General features: G+C 46.1%; 3 protein-coding genes across 4 annotated transcripts; 2 read left to right on the forward strand and 1 right to left on the reverse strand.

Moving 5' to 3' along the window:
- Positions 1–526: 526 nt before the first annotated feature.
- LOC4339469 (pathogen-associated molecular patterns-induced protein A70) lies at positions 527–1,901 on the reverse strand. The gene has a single exon (XM_015782033.3). It carries the CDS (start codon positions 1,768–1,770, stop codon positions 640–642), a length of 1,131 nt encoding a protein of 376 aa, XP_015637519.1. The 5' UTR covers positions 1,771–1,901; the 3' UTR covers positions 527–639.
- A 3,510-nt stretch (positions 1,902–5,411) lies between these two features.
- Positions 5,412–8,304, forward strand: LOC4339471 (protein IQ-DOMAIN 6). Its single transcript, XM_015784918.3, has 4 exons — positions 5,412–5,777; positions 5,871–6,098; positions 7,232–7,345; positions 7,432–8,304. The coding sequence occupies exons 1-4, from the start codon at positions 5,499–5,501 to the stop codon at positions 8,035–8,037; spliced, it is 1,227 nt and encodes a 408-aa protein (XP_015640404.1). The 5' UTR covers positions 5,412–5,498; the 3' UTR covers positions 8,038–8,304.
- Positions 8,305–10,235: 1,931 nt separating this feature from the next.
- Positions 10,236–12,664, forward strand: LOC4339472 (probable cytokinin riboside 5'-monophosphate phosphoribohydrolase LOGL7). Of its 2 annotated transcripts, none has more exons than XM_015784919.3 (7): positions 10,236–10,672; positions 10,828–10,925; positions 11,093–11,123; positions 11,663–11,762; positions 11,891–11,961; positions 12,076–12,219; positions 12,301–12,664. In XM_015784919.3, exons 1-7 carry the CDS (start codon positions 10,541–10,543, stop codon positions 12,394–12,396), a joined length of 672 nt encoding a protein of 223 aa, XP_015640405.1. In that variant the 5' UTR covers positions 10,236–10,540; the 3' UTR covers positions 12,397–12,664. The 2 variants fall into 2 exon arrangements, with proteins under 2 accessions (XP_015640405.1, NP_001407786.1); NM_001420857.1 differs by having other exon boundaries at positions 10,426–10,672; positions 12,322–12,664.
- Positions 12,665–17,365: the final 4,701 nt, after the last annotated feature.

Here is a 17,365-nt window from a genome sequence, read left to right on the forward strand (position 1 = left end):
GTTTGACGTGTCATAAATCTTATATAATTATTAGTATATCCCAGTATTCTGTTCACTTGATAGAATGATAGCTTACAAAGACACAAGTATTTACTATTTGTGCTGACTAGTCACTCAGTATGCAAAAATCTGCAGGTTTGGTAGAGACAACACATTTAACTTTGGACAGCAACTAATCCTAGCATCAGATTAATGCTGAGAATGAGAGCTCAGTTTCATCCATCTTGGGAGTCATGGCCTCATGGGTCACCTGCATGGGCCACCGTGCCCAAGATCCTAAACTTGCTCCCAAATTTATGAGTAGTTTTTTTTTCCGAGGTCAGAGAGGCATAATCACAATTCACAAAGATCTCAATCCCAAACGAAAGAGACGCCCGACCCACCTCTCCTGTTAACATCACTGCTCACTTATCTCATCTCACCTCTTGATTTGAAGCAGACAATGCATGATCCTCAGTCACAAGATAATTCTGTTAAGGCAAAAATCTTGCAACTATTTCACAGTTTAATTCATTAACACCACATATATAAGAAATCTCTTGATTGATTTAGCATTGCTAAGTAGTATAATTAACAGGGAGCTTAGTGAGCTTGCTGTGAAATTGCAAGGCTCTTGTTGTTCTTGGCGAGTGTGGCTAGCTACTGCTTGCTGCTGCCGCGGTTGAGCATCTCCTTGTAGTTGAGCAGCGAGTTGAGCCTCTGAAGCTGCAGTTGCTGCCTGAATTTGTTGATGAAGTCGTCGGCTCTGGCGTCCACGCCGCCGTCGTCGGCGTCCTCCGCCGCCGTGTCCTTCCTCGCCTCCGAGCTCGACTTGGTCATCGTCTTCGCCTCCGACGCCGCCTGCTTCTTCGCCTTCTTGTCCTGCTCCCGCGCCGGCTCCGACCGGGTCCTACCGTAGTGCGCTTGTGCGGGCGTTGCCGCCGCCGCTGCGTCGGCGGGGATGTCGTCGGTGGCGAGGTCGCCGGAGCGGAAGCTGTAGAGGGTGAACGAGCGGAGGCGGTCCAGGACGGACGACGTGCGCGCGAGCGGCGCCGGCGCCGGCGCCGGGGGAGGAACGTATTCTTGCTGGAGCGGCAGATCTCGCTGCTGCTTCGGTGTGAAATCGTCTTCGGCCGTCGCGTCCACGGCGGCCGCGGCCTCCTCCGGGAACGCCTCGACCACCCTCGCCGGAGCCCTCACGACCTCTGCCCTCCTCACCTCGGAGCTCGAGTTCCTCAGCCTCGACGCCGCCTTCCTCTCCTCCTGCGCCGGCGCCGCCGCCGGCTCCGACCGGCTCCTCGCGTAGTGCCCTTGCAGCTTCACCTCATCCACCGGAGACGAAGACACCACCTCCTCCGTGCGCTGGTGGTGGAGTTGGCTCGTCGCCGCCGCCGCAGCAGTAGCGTACTCGGGAGGGAAGTCACCGGAGCGGAAGCGGTAGAGTCCGAACGAGCGGAGCCGGTCAAGAACGGACGACGTCCGCGCGAGCGGCGCCGGCGCCGGCGGCGGAGCATACAGCGTCTCCTGCATCATCATCTGCTGGTGCTCACCGCCGCCGTAGTATTGCTGATGCAGCAGCGGCGGCGGCGGTTGCAACTGGTCGTGGTGGAGTATCTCCCCGTCGTGGTGATACTGGTACACCTGCCGCCGGCGGCGCTGGTGCGTGCGGGAGGTGAGCGCGATGGTGCCGATGACGATGTTCACGACGAGGAACAGCGTCGCCGGCGTGAAGTACCCGCGGATCGCCGCCCACGCGCCCACCCCCGGCGACGCCGCCTCCGCCACGTCCATCTATCACGCGGAGGCTAGCAGGGGAAAGCGCGGAAACGGACGACGCGGGCGAGAGCTCGGTGAGCGGCTGTGGTGTACAGGTGGGGATTAGCGTTTTTGGGGCGGTGTACGGGGGTTTGTGTGGGTTGGCTAGCACGAGGGCGTCGCGGAGGCGAGCGGTTAAAATGGCGGGCGAGGCGAGGCGGGCGGGGGCGACACGCGGCGAGGCGGGGTGGGAGATGGCTGACTTGGTGGGTGGAAAACGTGGGAATCCAAGCTGCCGCCCAAGCAGGCAAGCAGCAGCAGCGCGGGGAGCCGACCCGCCGGGATTGCAGCTGCTGCATCTGCATGGCATCTTCCGCCAAAAAAAAGACGGCCTACGACGCGTACGCTGACACTGTAGTATGTGGTGGACTGGAGTACAAGTCACTGTTGCTACTCGGCTACTCCAGCCGTCCTATGGCACGTGCATATACAGTGGTATGTACAGTTGACATTTTTCCATGGAGCACACGACAGAATAATGATACTACGAGTACATGCGTACATGAGATGCTACAATATACTCCCTTCGTTTCAAAATGTTTGACACCGTTGACATTTTAGCACATGTTTGACCGTTCGTCTTATTAAAAAAAATTTATGAAATATGTAAAACTATATGCGTACTTGAAAGTATATTTAAGAATGAATCAAACACGTACTAAAAAGTCAACGGTGTCAAATATTTTGAAACGGAGGAAGTATATTGTACGATAAAGAAATGTTAGGTACACATGGATATGGAGTATATCATGAGTATATCATCGAGCTTGGCACAGAGGATCTTGTAAGAGTTAAGCGTTGTCGTTGCTGGTGCACATTGACGCACAGATGCCCTCACGTGTTGCTCGATCGATTGATCAGTCCACGCCCTGCTGCAAGTCAACCTGCTCGCGTCGTGGCGCGGCGCCCGTCAGTCCTTGATTAGTGCATTAAACCGACGTTGGGGATAACCGATAACCTGTCCCTAAATCTCCATGCTTTTCTTCTTCGATGGTCGCTTTCAGCGGCAGATATGATAACGTATCAACTCCAAATGTTCCAATCACATCTTTGCTTCCAACGCAACCAACCATCATCCAGGCAGGCTCCACCAGATGACCTTTTTAATTTACCTTCACCGTTTAGGTAGTATGCAACTTTGGAACGATCTCTTCAGATTAGCCATCTTGAGCTTGTACGTTATAGAAAAAACCGTTTTTCTGATGGTGATTTGGTGACGCAGATATTCTCGTGGAGTGACGAGAGGATGGGACTCACTGATGGAGCAGCGCAGATCAGGGGTTCAGAGTGACACACTTGCACACACATTTACATTTTTCCTAGAGATGGCAATTGTGCTACAGAAGTTTTCGTGTACAGCGTTTTTATGGATTCAGAGTGACACGCTGGTGGAGCACACGACTTGGTGATTTGAGTCCGATTACAGTCGGCCTGGAACGGCACTGTGATGTTACCTTCAGCCCATTCTAGTTGGGCCAGAAAGGAAGTACTTAAATGTGGCCCCATTATACTTGGGCCTGGGAGGGAATACGAGTAGGGATGGCAATGGGGGGGCTACACCTACAAGGCTACACCCGTCGGATTTTGCTATCCTGTCCCGTCCCCGTAGTAGAAAAAAAATCCCGTCCCCATTCCCATCCCCGCACGCGGGGGAGTGTTTTCCCCTCCCCCGTTCCCGCCCCCGTGCGGGTATGGGGCACCGTCGGGTGCCCACACCCGACAATATCTCAATAGATTTGGTAGCAGCAAAGCAAGACAAGAAATAGCCAAACACCAGTGAATAAGCACCAAATCTTACCGTAATCCAAGTATCCAGGCTATCAACAACAACAATTAGCATGATTGCATAAGGACCAAAGGCATCATATTAGGTATTCACGTTCACATGCGTGTACATCACCACAACACAACTACACATGCAGTGAATATGCACGCTATTACAGATCGATCGGAGTAGGCTGTGGCGGCAGCGGCGCCGAAGCGAGGCTGCTTGCTAGTTGCTCCCTTGGAGGCGGCGGCGCGAAGCGTCTCGCACGGCAAGGACGACGAGAGCTCAACGCCGCCTTCTCGCCTGGAGGTGTGGATGCGGCGACGCATCAGGGAGGCCGAGCTCGTGGCGGCGCGCAGGGAGGGAGTTTGAGCTCGAAAACGAAAACAATTTTAACATATAATTAAGTCTTTAATTATTACTTTCTCCGTCCCATAATATAACGTACGAGACACTCCTGCGGTCCAGATTCATTATGCCATGAAGTGTCTCATCCAATACTAGGTTGCTATATTATTGGACGGAGGGAGTACAAACTTAACAAATTAACATATTTAATATGTTAAAACAATTTCTATATAGAAAGTTTTCGTACGTAACACCGTTTAGTAGTTAAAAAAAACTATGCAAATAAAAAACGATGTAAAATCCGAATCTTAATTAGAAAATAACAGGATTGACCAGAGTCGCCACCACACTCTTAGCCCTTGGAGGCTTGGAGGGTACTCCCTCCGTCCCAAAAAAAGACAAACCATGGTTTCCGTGTCCAACGTTTGACCGTCCGTCTTATTTAAAAAAATTATAAAAAAAAATTAAAAAGACAAGTCACGTATAAAATATTAATCATGTTTTATCATCTAACAACAATGAAAATACAAATTATAAAAAAATTTCATATAAGACGGACAGTCAAAGTTGGACACGGAAATCTAGAGGTGGAACCCAACGTAATAATCTTCAAGCTCCTGAAGGGCGGGAACATATATGTCCGGTCCTTGCAGTCACACTGTCGAGTCAAGTTCGGGTAGTTTCGTTATATGTTTTACCATCAGCCATGGTAGGCTATGCTCTCTCCATTTTAAAAAAAATCAATCTAATATCGGATGTGACACATCCTAACACTACGAATCTGGATATATATATATCGAGATTTATAGTATTAGAATGTGTCACATCTGATTTTAAATTTGTTTTTTATGCGTTGGAGGGAGTAGTGGTCGTCGAAGCCCGAGTCCGCTCAGCCGGGAGCCGTGTCCAACTGCCTCAGGCTCGACGAGTTTTGATTGAAAAACTCCATTCTGGCTAGCTCGTGTCGCCTACTCGCCCTCTCGATCGTCCGTGCCACGGTCTCCCATGCGATGCGATCCCACCGTGTCGTGTCCGCCCCGTCGTCGGCAACGCGTACTACAGGAGGGAAAGCCGTCGTAGTGGACGCACAGTTCGTCCACTCTCCAGGATCCAGATCGTGCCGACGCACAGTTCGTCGTAGTGGACACTGGACACAACCACCACGCCACCCCACCTCTATCTGCATGACATATGGGCCCACGATGTCGCGGACCCCACGCGCCAGCCTCTCCTAACACGTCCCCCGAGAAAGCCGTCGCCTCCTCCCCCCTTCTCCAAGCCCGAGACGTCCGAGAAAACCACATCACACGGCCCCACTTGTCAGCGACGCCAAGGTGGGTCCCACCTTTGCCACTTGTGGCTTCTTCTCGCCGTTCAAATTTTGAATCCCCACGCGGCCACCGCTAATTGAACGGAACGGAACGGTTTGCTGCGGAGTTCGCGTCGTCGTGGACGAAAAAGACAACGGCTAACTCCCCCTACCCCCACCACTTCTCCTCCTACTTCCATTTTGTCTCTCGCCTTGGCTTCTTCTTCTTCCTCCTCGCGCTGCCCCCACAGGAGGAGTTTGTGAGCTCTCTCAGCGTCGATGGGGGCGTCGGGGAAGTGGATCAAGTCGCTGGTGAGCCTCAAGGCGGCGCCGGAGGGGACGACGAAGGGGCGGAGGTGGACCCGGCTGTGGCGGAGCAGCTCGTCGGCGTCGGCGTCGGCGTCGACCGCGGGGGACGCGTCGGAGTCGGCGTCGTCGGAGGCCGACGCGTTCAGCTCGGTCGTCGCCGCCGTCGTCCGCGCGCCGCCCAGGGACTTCCGCGTCATCCGCCAGGAGTGGGCCGCCGTCCGCGTCCAGGCGGCCTTCCGCGCCTTCTTGGTAAGACACAGATTTTTCTGATGCTGCTCTTGATGTGGCGCGGTGGTGGTGATGCTGTGCTTTGCGTGGTGTGTCAATGGCGTGTGGAGTTAGGCGCGGCGGGCGTTGAAGGCGCTGAGAGGCATCGTGCGGCTGCAGGCGCTGGTGCGGGGGCGGCTGGTGCGGCGGCAGCTCGCCGTGACGCTCAAGTGCATGAACGCGCTGCTGCGGGTGCAGGAGCGCGCGCGGGAGCGGCGGGCGCGCTGCTCGGCGGATGGCCGGGACTCGCAGGACGCGGTCGGCGAGCGCGACGGCCGCGCCGACCCGATCAAACAAGCAGAGGTACATGGGAACACAGCCTGACCCGCGTGCTTCTCTTACGATTGATACGTGCAGTGCTATATCCTTCTTGCGTTAATTTCTGAATGCAAAAAATTGCATTGGTGGCGCTTCCTCTGTGCAGTGGATTAAAGAATCGAAATACTTGTGTAGTGGAGTATATATAAATGGTAATCTGCATGCCATTTCTGCAAATTCGATGGCATTGCTCCATTTCTTGGGACTTTGGGAGTGGAATTTGGTAGAGTCAGATTGAAGTGTGCCTTCCATTTTCCTATATCGGTATGTAAGATGGGCCTCTAGCTCAACACTGGTACGTCTATGGCCCATGGGCTGTGTGAGTGTGTGGTTGAATTCACTCCCATGTAGGCTTTAATATTGCAACTACTCCCTCCGTTTCACAATGTAAGTCATTCTAACATTTCTCACATTCATATTGATGTAACATCAATCTAGATTCATTAACATCAATATGAATGTGGGAAATGCTAGAATGACTTATATTGTGAAAAAGGAAGTATTTAGAACAAGATAGAGCTTGCACCAATCCAAATCAAAGTTATAAAGTAAGATTTTGAATTCAGTCCTCAAAATAGTTGTCTTACTGACATACAAAAATGATGTATTTATTTGGAGATCATTTGAAGGCTTGAAAATTGAAAATTGTTCTTTTTAGTTAAGTTATACTACTAGGTGTTATAATTTGAGAGGTTTGTACTGGTGCCTTAATTTGATTCCTTAAGAAGAAAGTGATGTATGACTTAATATGGTGGGGGTACTTTTACCTGAAAATGACTTTTCGGACTGATAAGGACAATTAAGGTTCCTTTTTTAGTAATGATTGAGTCCATTAAGATTGTTGTTTTCTCTCTCGTAATGACAACACATGTTTGAATCGATCTTGGAAGTGATCCTGTTAGGTAAGAAGAGGCAATGCTGACAAGACCGATAACGCCTTTTGCAATTAGTTATTGCCAGGCAAAGTTCTAAGCTGGAACTGTGCTGGTTCTTTTAAAAAGTCCTGAGGCCACACAGGAATATATTTTTTGGTGTTTTAATTAGAGAGAAAAAAAGCGAATTTTGCTTTAAAATGAGATGTATATCGTATTAACATGTCAAAGATTGTGGCATTGCAGGAACAATGGTGTGACAGTCAAGGATCGGTTTCTGAAGTAAGATCGAAAATACACATGAGGCATGATGCTGTGGCTAAGAGGGAAAGGGCAATTGCTTATGCGCTTTCTCACCAGGTATACTTTTGTATCATTAAGAGGAACTCTTGCGCTGGACGACGCAAGTTGATATAACATGCTGCTCACATCCATTTTCCTTTCAGCCTAGGAGTTCAAAACAAAGTGCAAGGCCAAGCTCTCCTGCTAGATCTCTGAGGAACCATGAGTCTAATAGGTGCAATCACGACTGGAGCTATATTGAAGGATGGATGGCAACAAAGCCTTGGGAGAGCAGGCTCATGGAGCAAAGCCATGCTGAATTGAAGTGTTCCAAGAACAGTGGCGAACTGAACTTAGCTGGCGCCCAACTTTCAAATGCAAGCTCAGTTAAGATGAGAGGGAACAGGGTGGCAGCAAAGCCTCCTTCTGTACTCTCAGCTTCTTCTTCAGACTTCCCGTGTGATGTGAGCTCTGCATCGACATCGTCAGCAACTCCAGCAAGATCCGACGGTGGACATGGTGAAGGTCCGAGTTACATGAGCTTGACGAAGTCTGCAAAAGCAAGGCAGAGCTGCAACAGTCCATTCCAGATTCAGAGACAGCGATCTGGAGGCATGTCATCTTACAAAAGGGTTGCACTCTCTCCATTAGATGTTCAGAGCAACGCCTGTTCAGAATTTTCAGTCACCTCCAGGAAGTTAAACAGTCTGTCTCTGAAAGGCCGTAGCATGACAAGGAGCTTGGACAAGGAGAATGACAATCTGTTCTAGCTTGCTGTTCTATGGACAAATTAGCTAATTTGCATCTTACATATATATTATCTGATCCGTTGTTAGCATTTATACATCCAAGCCAAGCTCAATGCCTCATTGCCTCTATCATGTTTTTTGTATGCACAACTGAGATTAGTCATTAGTTAAATGTCTGAACCTCTTTTTATCCCTAAATGCTGTGTAGTAGTATTATAAAGAGCTGCAGTTCTAATTGGAGATGGTGACAGTTTCTTATGTTTGAATATATATCAATTATGAATGCTAGCTTGGGGACAATGAGAATGATGCAACGTTTATCATCTTCCGTAAAGATCACATGACATGCCATTGCCGATCGTCTGATTGCTCAAACAATTGCCATAACTCTCGCCGATTGGTCGCTCTCATCACAATCACCGGGTAAACATTTTAGGTTTGGTGCAGCGATCGTCCTTGATTGGCTTCTTTATTTAGTGTCCTTTTGACTAACGACGTGATCAATTACAATAATCCTCTCCTCATTTGCTTTTCAAAAAAACCCTACGATTTGGTCATTTGTACCAGCATCAGCGACCAATACGTGGCGTCCTGAAATTAAAAGGACGAGAGAAAAGGATTAAAGAAAAGAATTCGAACACGACGAGATTGTGCAGAGCAGCAGCAGCTGCAACTGTACCACTCCCTGGTTGGTCACTGCACAAGAGAGTGAGAGGGACGTGGTGAAAGCTATGCCGAAACCGACCACCACATTAAACCGCACATCTACCAAAATCCACGTTTTACATCAGTGAGAGCACTATTTTCTGATGTCAAAACCAGTCTATGTTGGTTTACAGAAAGCCATCGAAAGCAGCCCGTAAAACCAACGACTTTCGGTTAATTCAGTAAGAAGAAGAATAGCTAAAACCGTTTGGTTTTTCATAAACTGCTTCTAGCGGTTTTATGAAAACCAAGTGCTTTACAATCGGTATTAAAAAATATCATCAAGTATAAAAATGTTTAATCGATGTCTTAAACAAACTATCTTCGGTTTATAAGCGTAAATTTTGTCCCCTTCCGCTACTTCGATCACATGTCTATGGCTTATAATCGTACAACTGCCTTTTAAGCAGCAAATTTAACTATTTGCCTTTGTCAAAAATATTTTTTAAAACTATTTGCCTCTCTTGTTACAAAGTGATATTTGTTGCCACTCACCCTTTCGAAATGGCAAAAGAAAAAAAAGAAGTTAATTACCTCCATTCAAGCAGGCTCTCTCGGTCTATCTCTACATATGCTGAAGCATGTTTGTTTAGAGAAAAAAAGGGGTTAATTATCTCCTTTTAAGCATGCACTCTCGGTTTCTCTCTAAATATGTTGAAGCATGTTTTTGTTTCTTACCGCAGCTGGGGTTGTTAGTGTCACTCACCTGATAGTAACTTGGCCACCCCTCACTTTGTCGCTAGGAGGAGGAGGAGGCAATTAATTCTGGTTGCGCAAGCGACACCGGCGCAGACGTGCCATCGTTTCAGCGACCCAGGAGCGGATGGTCCAGGGGGGGTTAGTGTGGTACAGTGCCACGCATGCCGTTATCCGGAGAGAAGAGGAAAGTGAATTCTTTTATTTTCAGAACTTTTTTTAACTCTTAATACTTACTACTTGTCTGCTTTGAGTTTTTTGTTTAAAAAATTTAATCATTCGTCTTATTAAAAAAATAAAATTATTATTTATTTTATTTATGACTTACTTTATTATTTAAGTATTACTTATCCTTTTTATATTTGTACACATTTTTCAAATAAAACGAATGATCAAACGTTGTAAGGAAAAAATCAAAACGATAACTACTATAAGACGGAGGTAGTATTTTCTAGATTTGTATCTTTTTACTAAAACAACGCGATCACATCGGTTTAAATGGCGTGACAACGTTATTGACATCACTCTACAAGCCACGTCATTTTAGCTGGTGTGGCAGAATAAAATCGCCACGTCCTTTGCGAGTGGCGTGATAGTATTATTTTGCCACGTCAAATGTTCAGATTTTGGAAATTTTTATTTTAGATATTTGTTTTCAAAATGAAAGGTTTCAAAAAAATAATAAAAGAAACGAAAAATGGAGGGAGGGTTCAGTGGACCGGAGGGAGGAGAGGGGCAGAAGAGGCAGGCGAGATTCTCGGAGACAGACCGGTGAGGGGGACAATTCAGAGTTACGGGCTTTGAGGACGGGGAGGCGGGGGCCCCGCCCCCACCGGCGTGTGCAGCGCCGGTGATTGGCGTGGCGTGGCGTGGCGTGGCGCGGTGTGGTCACCGCGAAAATGACAGCGGCGACGAGGGGGGGGGAGGAGGTGGTGGTGGTGGTGGTGGATGGCGCCCTGCTTTGACCCACCCCGGAATTAAAAGGGAGGCGATCATTGCGTACGTTGCGCGCACCGCCTCGCCCTTAATGCTGCCGCCTTCACTCTTCTCGCTGGAGCAGCAGGAGGAGGAGGAGATAGAGTGAGGCCGTGACGGCGACGGCGAGGTCTGGGGGCGGGGCGCGATGGGAGACGGAGCGGAGGCGGCGGGGGCGACCGCGGCGAGCAGGTTCGGGACGATCTGCGTCTTCTGCGGCAGCAACGCGGGGCGCCGCAGGGTGTTCGGCGACGCGGCGCTCGACCTCGGCCACGAGCTGGTACGCGTAGATAACGGGCGGGCGCGTGGCGCGGCGACGGTCGAGCTGTCTCGCTCGCCGCCGCCGCCGCCGCCATCGTACTTTTCCATCCTTGGTTTCACACTTTTTTTTTCAGGTGCGAGCCGTGAGATTCTTCTCCTTTTTTTGTTTTTCAGGTGAGGCGGGGCGTCGATCTGGTCTACGGCGGCGGCAGCATCGGGCTGATGGGCTTGATCGCGCGTACGGTTCTCGACGGCGGCCGCCGTGTCGTCGGGTACGTACGCACGCAGCCAGCTTCGTTTCTGCGCCTGAGAGCGATTTCCTCATTACTTTTGCTGCCTTGCTTTCGCGGCTGCACCTGCGGATGCCTGTGATTCTCGTGTACGTGCTACACCACCATCTAATGCGGCGTGATAAAATTTTTGCTTGATTTATTCGCAGGGTGATTCCTAGAGCTCTCATGGCTGTCGAGGTCTGCAATCTCTTCGACTTCCTTTCAGTATTTCGTAGATTTTTCAGGGTTCAGAAGTGTCGTTGAATTCAGCTCTGTATTGGTATGTTTTAGCGTTTGCCATGTTGTGTTCTTACTTGGAGAACTTGCCGTTGGAATCCTGTGGTGTTTGGATCAGAATTCCACATTTGAAATGAACCCTAAAGTCTAAACGAAATGATCAAGCTAGACAGGGCTAGGATTTCCGAAAGTTTGGTTTCTGTCCATTTTTAGGTGGCAGGTACAAGCCGTATAGCAGCATACTTCAATTCATTGTTAGTTTTCAGCTGAATTAAATAGTAGGACCAGTACACTTGCTATCTTGAATTTGTCAGGGTGATGTTTATCTTGAATATGTCAGGGTGAAGTTACCTGATCCTAACATAATTGATAATAGTACGTGTATGCGATCATTTAAAAGAGATGTTTTACTTTGACTTGGAAGGACTGTACAGCTTTGTGAAGAATTTTGTAAAGGGAGTGGTTTGTGTTGACATTTGCAAATATTGCTTTTCTAACAGATATCAGGTGAGAGTGTGGGAGAAGTAATAGTTGTACAGGACATGCATGAGCGGAAAGCGGAGATGGCTCGGCGATCCAAAGCGTTCATTGCTCTTCCTGGTAATTGATAATTCCAATATATGTGAGATGGACTGACGATCTGAAATGTTCAGTACCTTCTTTCTAACATCATCTATCACACTAGTAATTGATAATTCAAATGTAACTTGGTTATTGATTTTTATCAGGGGGCTATGGAACAATGGAGGAGCTGTTAGAGATGATAACATGGTGCCAACTTGGAATTCATGACAAGCCAGTAAGCATAATTGAGATATTTGATACTAGATATATTGTAAACGGCAAAGTAGCATAATGCTTTGTTGATGGATTAAGGTCTCCATCACATATAAAACCTTGGCCAATTGAACAGGTTGGATTGCTAAATGTTGACGGTTACTACGATCCACTGCTCGCGTTGTTCGACAAAGGCGAGGCGGAGGGCTTCATCAACTCTGATTGTAGACAAATATTTGTATCTGCACCAACTGCAAGTGAATTGCTGACAAAGATGGAGGTAATTTGACTGACCTATGAACTCTGATGTGAGCATTTGCAAAGCCTGAGCGACTTTTTTCATGCCCCCATTTGGACTCAGCAATACACTCGGTTGCACCAGGAGGTGGCCCCTGCAACAAGCTGGGAGATCTCAGAGCTTGGCTATGGAAGAACACCGGGCGCTGATCAATCCTAGCCCCCCTCACTTCAAAAGTGACTAGTACAAGCTCTACTAATGCCTTTGCTTTTGTTTTCCCTTGCTTCTTGTGATCAAGTGTCAAATTAAACTCCTCACCATGGACATGGTCTCCAGTTGCTGTGTTCTTGATTTCCATCGATCCGGTGACGAACCAAAGAAGCCGGTCGTCACCGTCTACAAATTTATTTGAAGTTTGAACTGCTGCATGAATGCATGATCATGTAGTGGGAGTAATATAATTTACTAGTAATTTATGTTTTGATTATTCGTGGAATCCGGTATGGGAGCGGCTGCGGGAAAAGCAGCTGCAATTTTCTCGGTCGCCGACGTCACGGGTGGATCAGTGGAATGACATCTGATTGGATTTGTACTACTCATTTGAGGCTTTTCTTTTGGGGCTAAGAATGATGATGATGATGATGCGAGATCGCGAGGGTGATGCACTGGATTCTCATCGCTTTGAAGGTAGGCCGCGGGGGGCGTACTTTCCTCTGCTGGGTCGGTCGGTCTTTTTTGGCATTTGGTTTGCTTTACGGAGCGCGTCTTGTGTTGGTCTCGTCGTCTTTGGTTGATGACGGTCACGTCGGCACGTCCACGACGTTGTGGATGGAGATCCCTCGCTCCTGTGCTTTTCCTTTTCTTTCTCATTTTTCGCTTGGTTTGGCTTTGCTTGCACCCGATCGATCGATGTATCTGCACGACACGTCGATACGATCAGCGGCGAAACCAGAAATTATAAGAGAATAGGGCTAAGATATAACTCTAGAGCTGTATTTAATTCACACCAAAATTGAAAGTTTGGTTGAAATTGAAACGATATGACGGAAAAGTTGGAAGTTTGTGTGTGCAGGAAAATTTCGATGTAATGGAAAAGTTGGAAGTTTGAAGAATAACTTTAGAACTAAACACGGCTTAATGAAGCATTAGTTTTCTAAAAAAATAATACTACATGGTGAATTGAACTTTAAGCATGTTTTTTGATGCGGGCCAAAGACTCAAAGCCCTAGCTGCACTAGCCTGCCCCTGCCCCTAGACACGATCACTGATGTGCATCAACTCTGAAGCGAACTTCTCTGAAGAAAACGACATGCTAGTTCCATCGCTTGTCTTTTTGAGATAAGAGGAAATAAGAAGATTGAGAGATGCGTAATGAATTTTAAAAACAAATATCTTTACATAAAAATTATAAAAAAGTTTAGAAAATGTGCGCTTTGAAAAACCAGAGAATTTTCCATCTCCGGACGAACGCAGCTTCGCAGGTAGGCTGACGAGGGGCGGGCCCAACTTGTACGGCCCGAACGTACGTGATACTCCCGTTCCGTTCCGGCCCAACTATAATGGGCCGCAGGTGTTGTTCCGGCTCAATTAGAGGGGGCCTAAACAAACGAGAGCTCACTTTGGTATCAGCTGCGTCTGTGTGTGTCAAGCTACCACTACTCGTGTATCAGGTGGCTGCCGAGCCAGTGGATCAGTGGATGGATGGGCAAAAGATCGAAAAATACCGGAAACCACTGTAGCAGCAGTCCACTAGTGTGCAGGAAATTTGGTGGTCATCGCTACTACTGGCTGCACCTACGCTACTGTTGCATCGTCGTCGAATTCGTTCGTCTAGTGCATCTCAGCCGCATTCTCTGATCATCTCATCGTCGTCCTTCTCTGTAGACTGTAGTGTGTATAAATGTACACACGTACTGATCAATAGTAGTAGTGGCGGCATACAGTAGACAAATAGAAAAATACGATATACTGTACTAGCTACTACGATACACTTGTACACGTACATGTGTAGTACAGCCTGCAAACCGTGCACGTGGATTGATCTGTACAAGAACCTAACAATTTAATTTCTTTTTTCCCTAGCTTACTATCACGTGTAGCGTGTGCTGAAAAGGATTGGTGGTAGTATGACCTAATGTATAGAAGCAAGGTTTAGGAGAGTGAACTAATGTGACTTTTGGAATTGAGTTTGTTTAACAATTCAGATCCACTTGTATATACTAAGTAAAATTCATGCTTATAGTATGAGCATATACACCACTAGTACAAAAACGATGTCTAGTGCACTAGTATTGTAGGGACACTAGAAGACATTTTTCTAGTACTATAGAGACACTTTTCAAATGTCTTTACAATACTATAGAGGCATTTTAAAAAATGTCTAATAAGTGCCTTATGGTGAATTGTCTCTATAAACGAAGAGGCATTTTATAAAATATCTATAAGGTGGTAGAGACATTTTCTAGAGACATTAAATTGTACCACAACCATATGAAACCAGTAAAATGAGAATAAAATATTTTCCCTTGTTTTTGCCAATCCTTAAACTCATGATCTCTTGAACAAATCATTCTTATCTTCAAGGCACTAACCAACTCAACCCCATGTCATTCATTGTATATGTTTATGCCTTAAGTTACTTATATTTAGTCATTTAGTATATTTTTATTGTAAGAAGTGTCTCTACAGAGTTTAAAGTGTCTCAAGCAAACGTCTTTACATGTTAGACACATTTTAAAGTGCCGAAAGAATGCCTCTACAAGATATAATCTAATAAAATGTGTTGAAAATATTTCTAAAGTGTCTCTAGAGTAAAAATTTTCTAGATAATTTTGAAAGTGTCTCTATAAAGTGTCTCTACGCTATAAACTCATGATCTTAGAGGCAATTTGCAAAATGCCTCTACAAAAGTGTCTTTATATAATGTTTTTGTTGTAGTGGGGAGAAATTATGAATGGCGTATAAGTAATTTGTTAAACCACTAGCCTCAACGGAACCCCTCCTCTTGCCTCGTGTCGTGTACATTGCTGATCCCCTTCCCCATCATCCACCTAAGGTGGTGCTGCACCAGTGGCGGATCCAGCGCAGAGGCTAAGGGGCATAAGCCCCCTACTTGTTGGATCTCTATGGAAAGAGAGGGTTATCGTTTCACAACTCTAGCCTAATATATCACCATGGCAGTGAATGAAGGGGTCGTTCCTATGGATGTTGGTTCCGCGTGTGTCATCCGTAATATAGTTACAGCTTGACGGTTTTACTATAGACGTTGGGCCGTCATCTTACATCAATCACTGAAGGATGAAGTAATGGGCACAAAGTTCCTCTTCCCAAGCCTAACGCCAAGTCGTTCACCAGTTCCTTTGCTGAAGTCGTCTCAACTATCTCTAAGTCCAAGGCGATGTGGTTGCTCAGTGGAAACCTCCTCTACTTCCATTGCCATTCCCTTTCTAGCCACCAGCCCTTCTCCACCCGAGGTGATGTCTCCCTAAATTTTTTCCTATGTTTTGGGTATGCCAGTGCACACCGACAATCCATGGGTTCACCCTGATATGGGATAATAAGAAGTGGTGTCTTACCATCTATTACTGATGAGAAGAAAATTTATGAGAGGACCGTTCTCACATTGGCATGATACCGTTCTGGTATGCCGCTAATAACAACAATTAATATGTAATTTAGGCTCATAGCTCGATATATATATGGATCGGAATTAATTAATGTACCACACGTAACTAGAAAAGTCAGCTAAAATCAAAGATGACACGAGAAACTAACGTACACATGCTACCTTACCACTCACGCCATAGCTAAAGGAGTACTACAGTGTAAGGCCAAAATATGCCGCATACGCTTACACTTCCATCGCCGGCTAGCTGAGACAACGGTGCAATGCAGTGATTACCGGCCGGTACTGCGTCAATTCAAGCCAACACACGACCAAACATTTCCATGTAGGAGTATAAATTTAAGTCTCGTACATCTGATTAATTGACGGTCGTTATTCTAGCTAGCAGCTGGCTCTCAAATCTCATCGGTTCAATTAATTCGTCTACAGTATACTAACTACTCGTTGATCATGCATACTCTCTCCATACTTGTAAAGGAAGTCGTTTAGGACAGCGACACGATCTCCAAAACACAACTTTGACTTCTTATTTCTATAAAAATATTTATTAAAAAAATTATATATGTATACTTTTATGAAAGTACTTTTCAAGACAAATCTATACATATAATTTTTACATTTTTAAACTCAAGAACTTGAAAGTTATTCATGATTTATATTTTTAAGGTTTGACTTAAACATTGTCCTAAACGACTTTCTTTATGACTATGGAGTAGTATATATCTACTCGATCAGAGTCTGCATGCATGTACCTACTATATAGGAGTATATGTTAGCGGCTAGTCTCTCTAAAAAGATGACAGAGTGTTAGATTAATAGTTAGGATTTACGGCCTATCTTTTCGTTTATTCTTATACTTATCAGCTAAAATTTAAATTTTCAATATTAAATTTAAAATTGATTTTAATATTTTTTTCATCATAGTTTATTTTTCAACATCTGTTTTTAGATCACTAAGAATATGTATATAAAAGTTTTATTATAAATTATTTTCCGTTTGTAAATATGTTGTTTGACTTATTTCTTGAATAAGCCAAATGATGGGACTATTAGTTTTCTATGGGATGGAGGGTGTACTGGTCCATGCAGCTGCAACAGGAAACCGGCCGGTCGATCGAGCAAATAATACATGGGTCGCAGCGCTACTGTGCACGAGAGCGATTGAGCCTGCACGCATGCAGTAAACTGTGGTCCAACACGTCTAAAAAGAGGCCGTTTTTGCACGGCGCGACGACTGTGGCATTGCCTACCTATAGTACAGCCCTACATATGCTAGCTAAAGAAAATTTCGTTCCAAATTAAGATATATTATATGATACATCATCGACACCCAAGTGATGAAAAACACACACCATTCATACATATATATTTTTTAGAAATAAGGTGTTGTCTAATATTTAAGTACATCGACAAAACGATATATATACATGTATATATGTCGGATTAAGTACGGGTATAGAAAACAATTCAGTCTAATCTCGCATGATAAACCGTTTAATTACACAGCCACCTATAATCTATGGCAAGTGAAAAATCAATTGTTTATATAGTCGTAAAATCGAT

Source organism: Oryza sativa, chromosome 5 (genome assembly GCF_034140825.1).
Source record: "Oryza sativa Japonica Group chromosome 5, ASM3414082v1".
Taxonomy (NCBI): domain Eukaryota; kingdom Viridiplantae; phylum Streptophyta; class Magnoliopsida; order Poales; family Poaceae; genus Oryza; species Oryza sativa.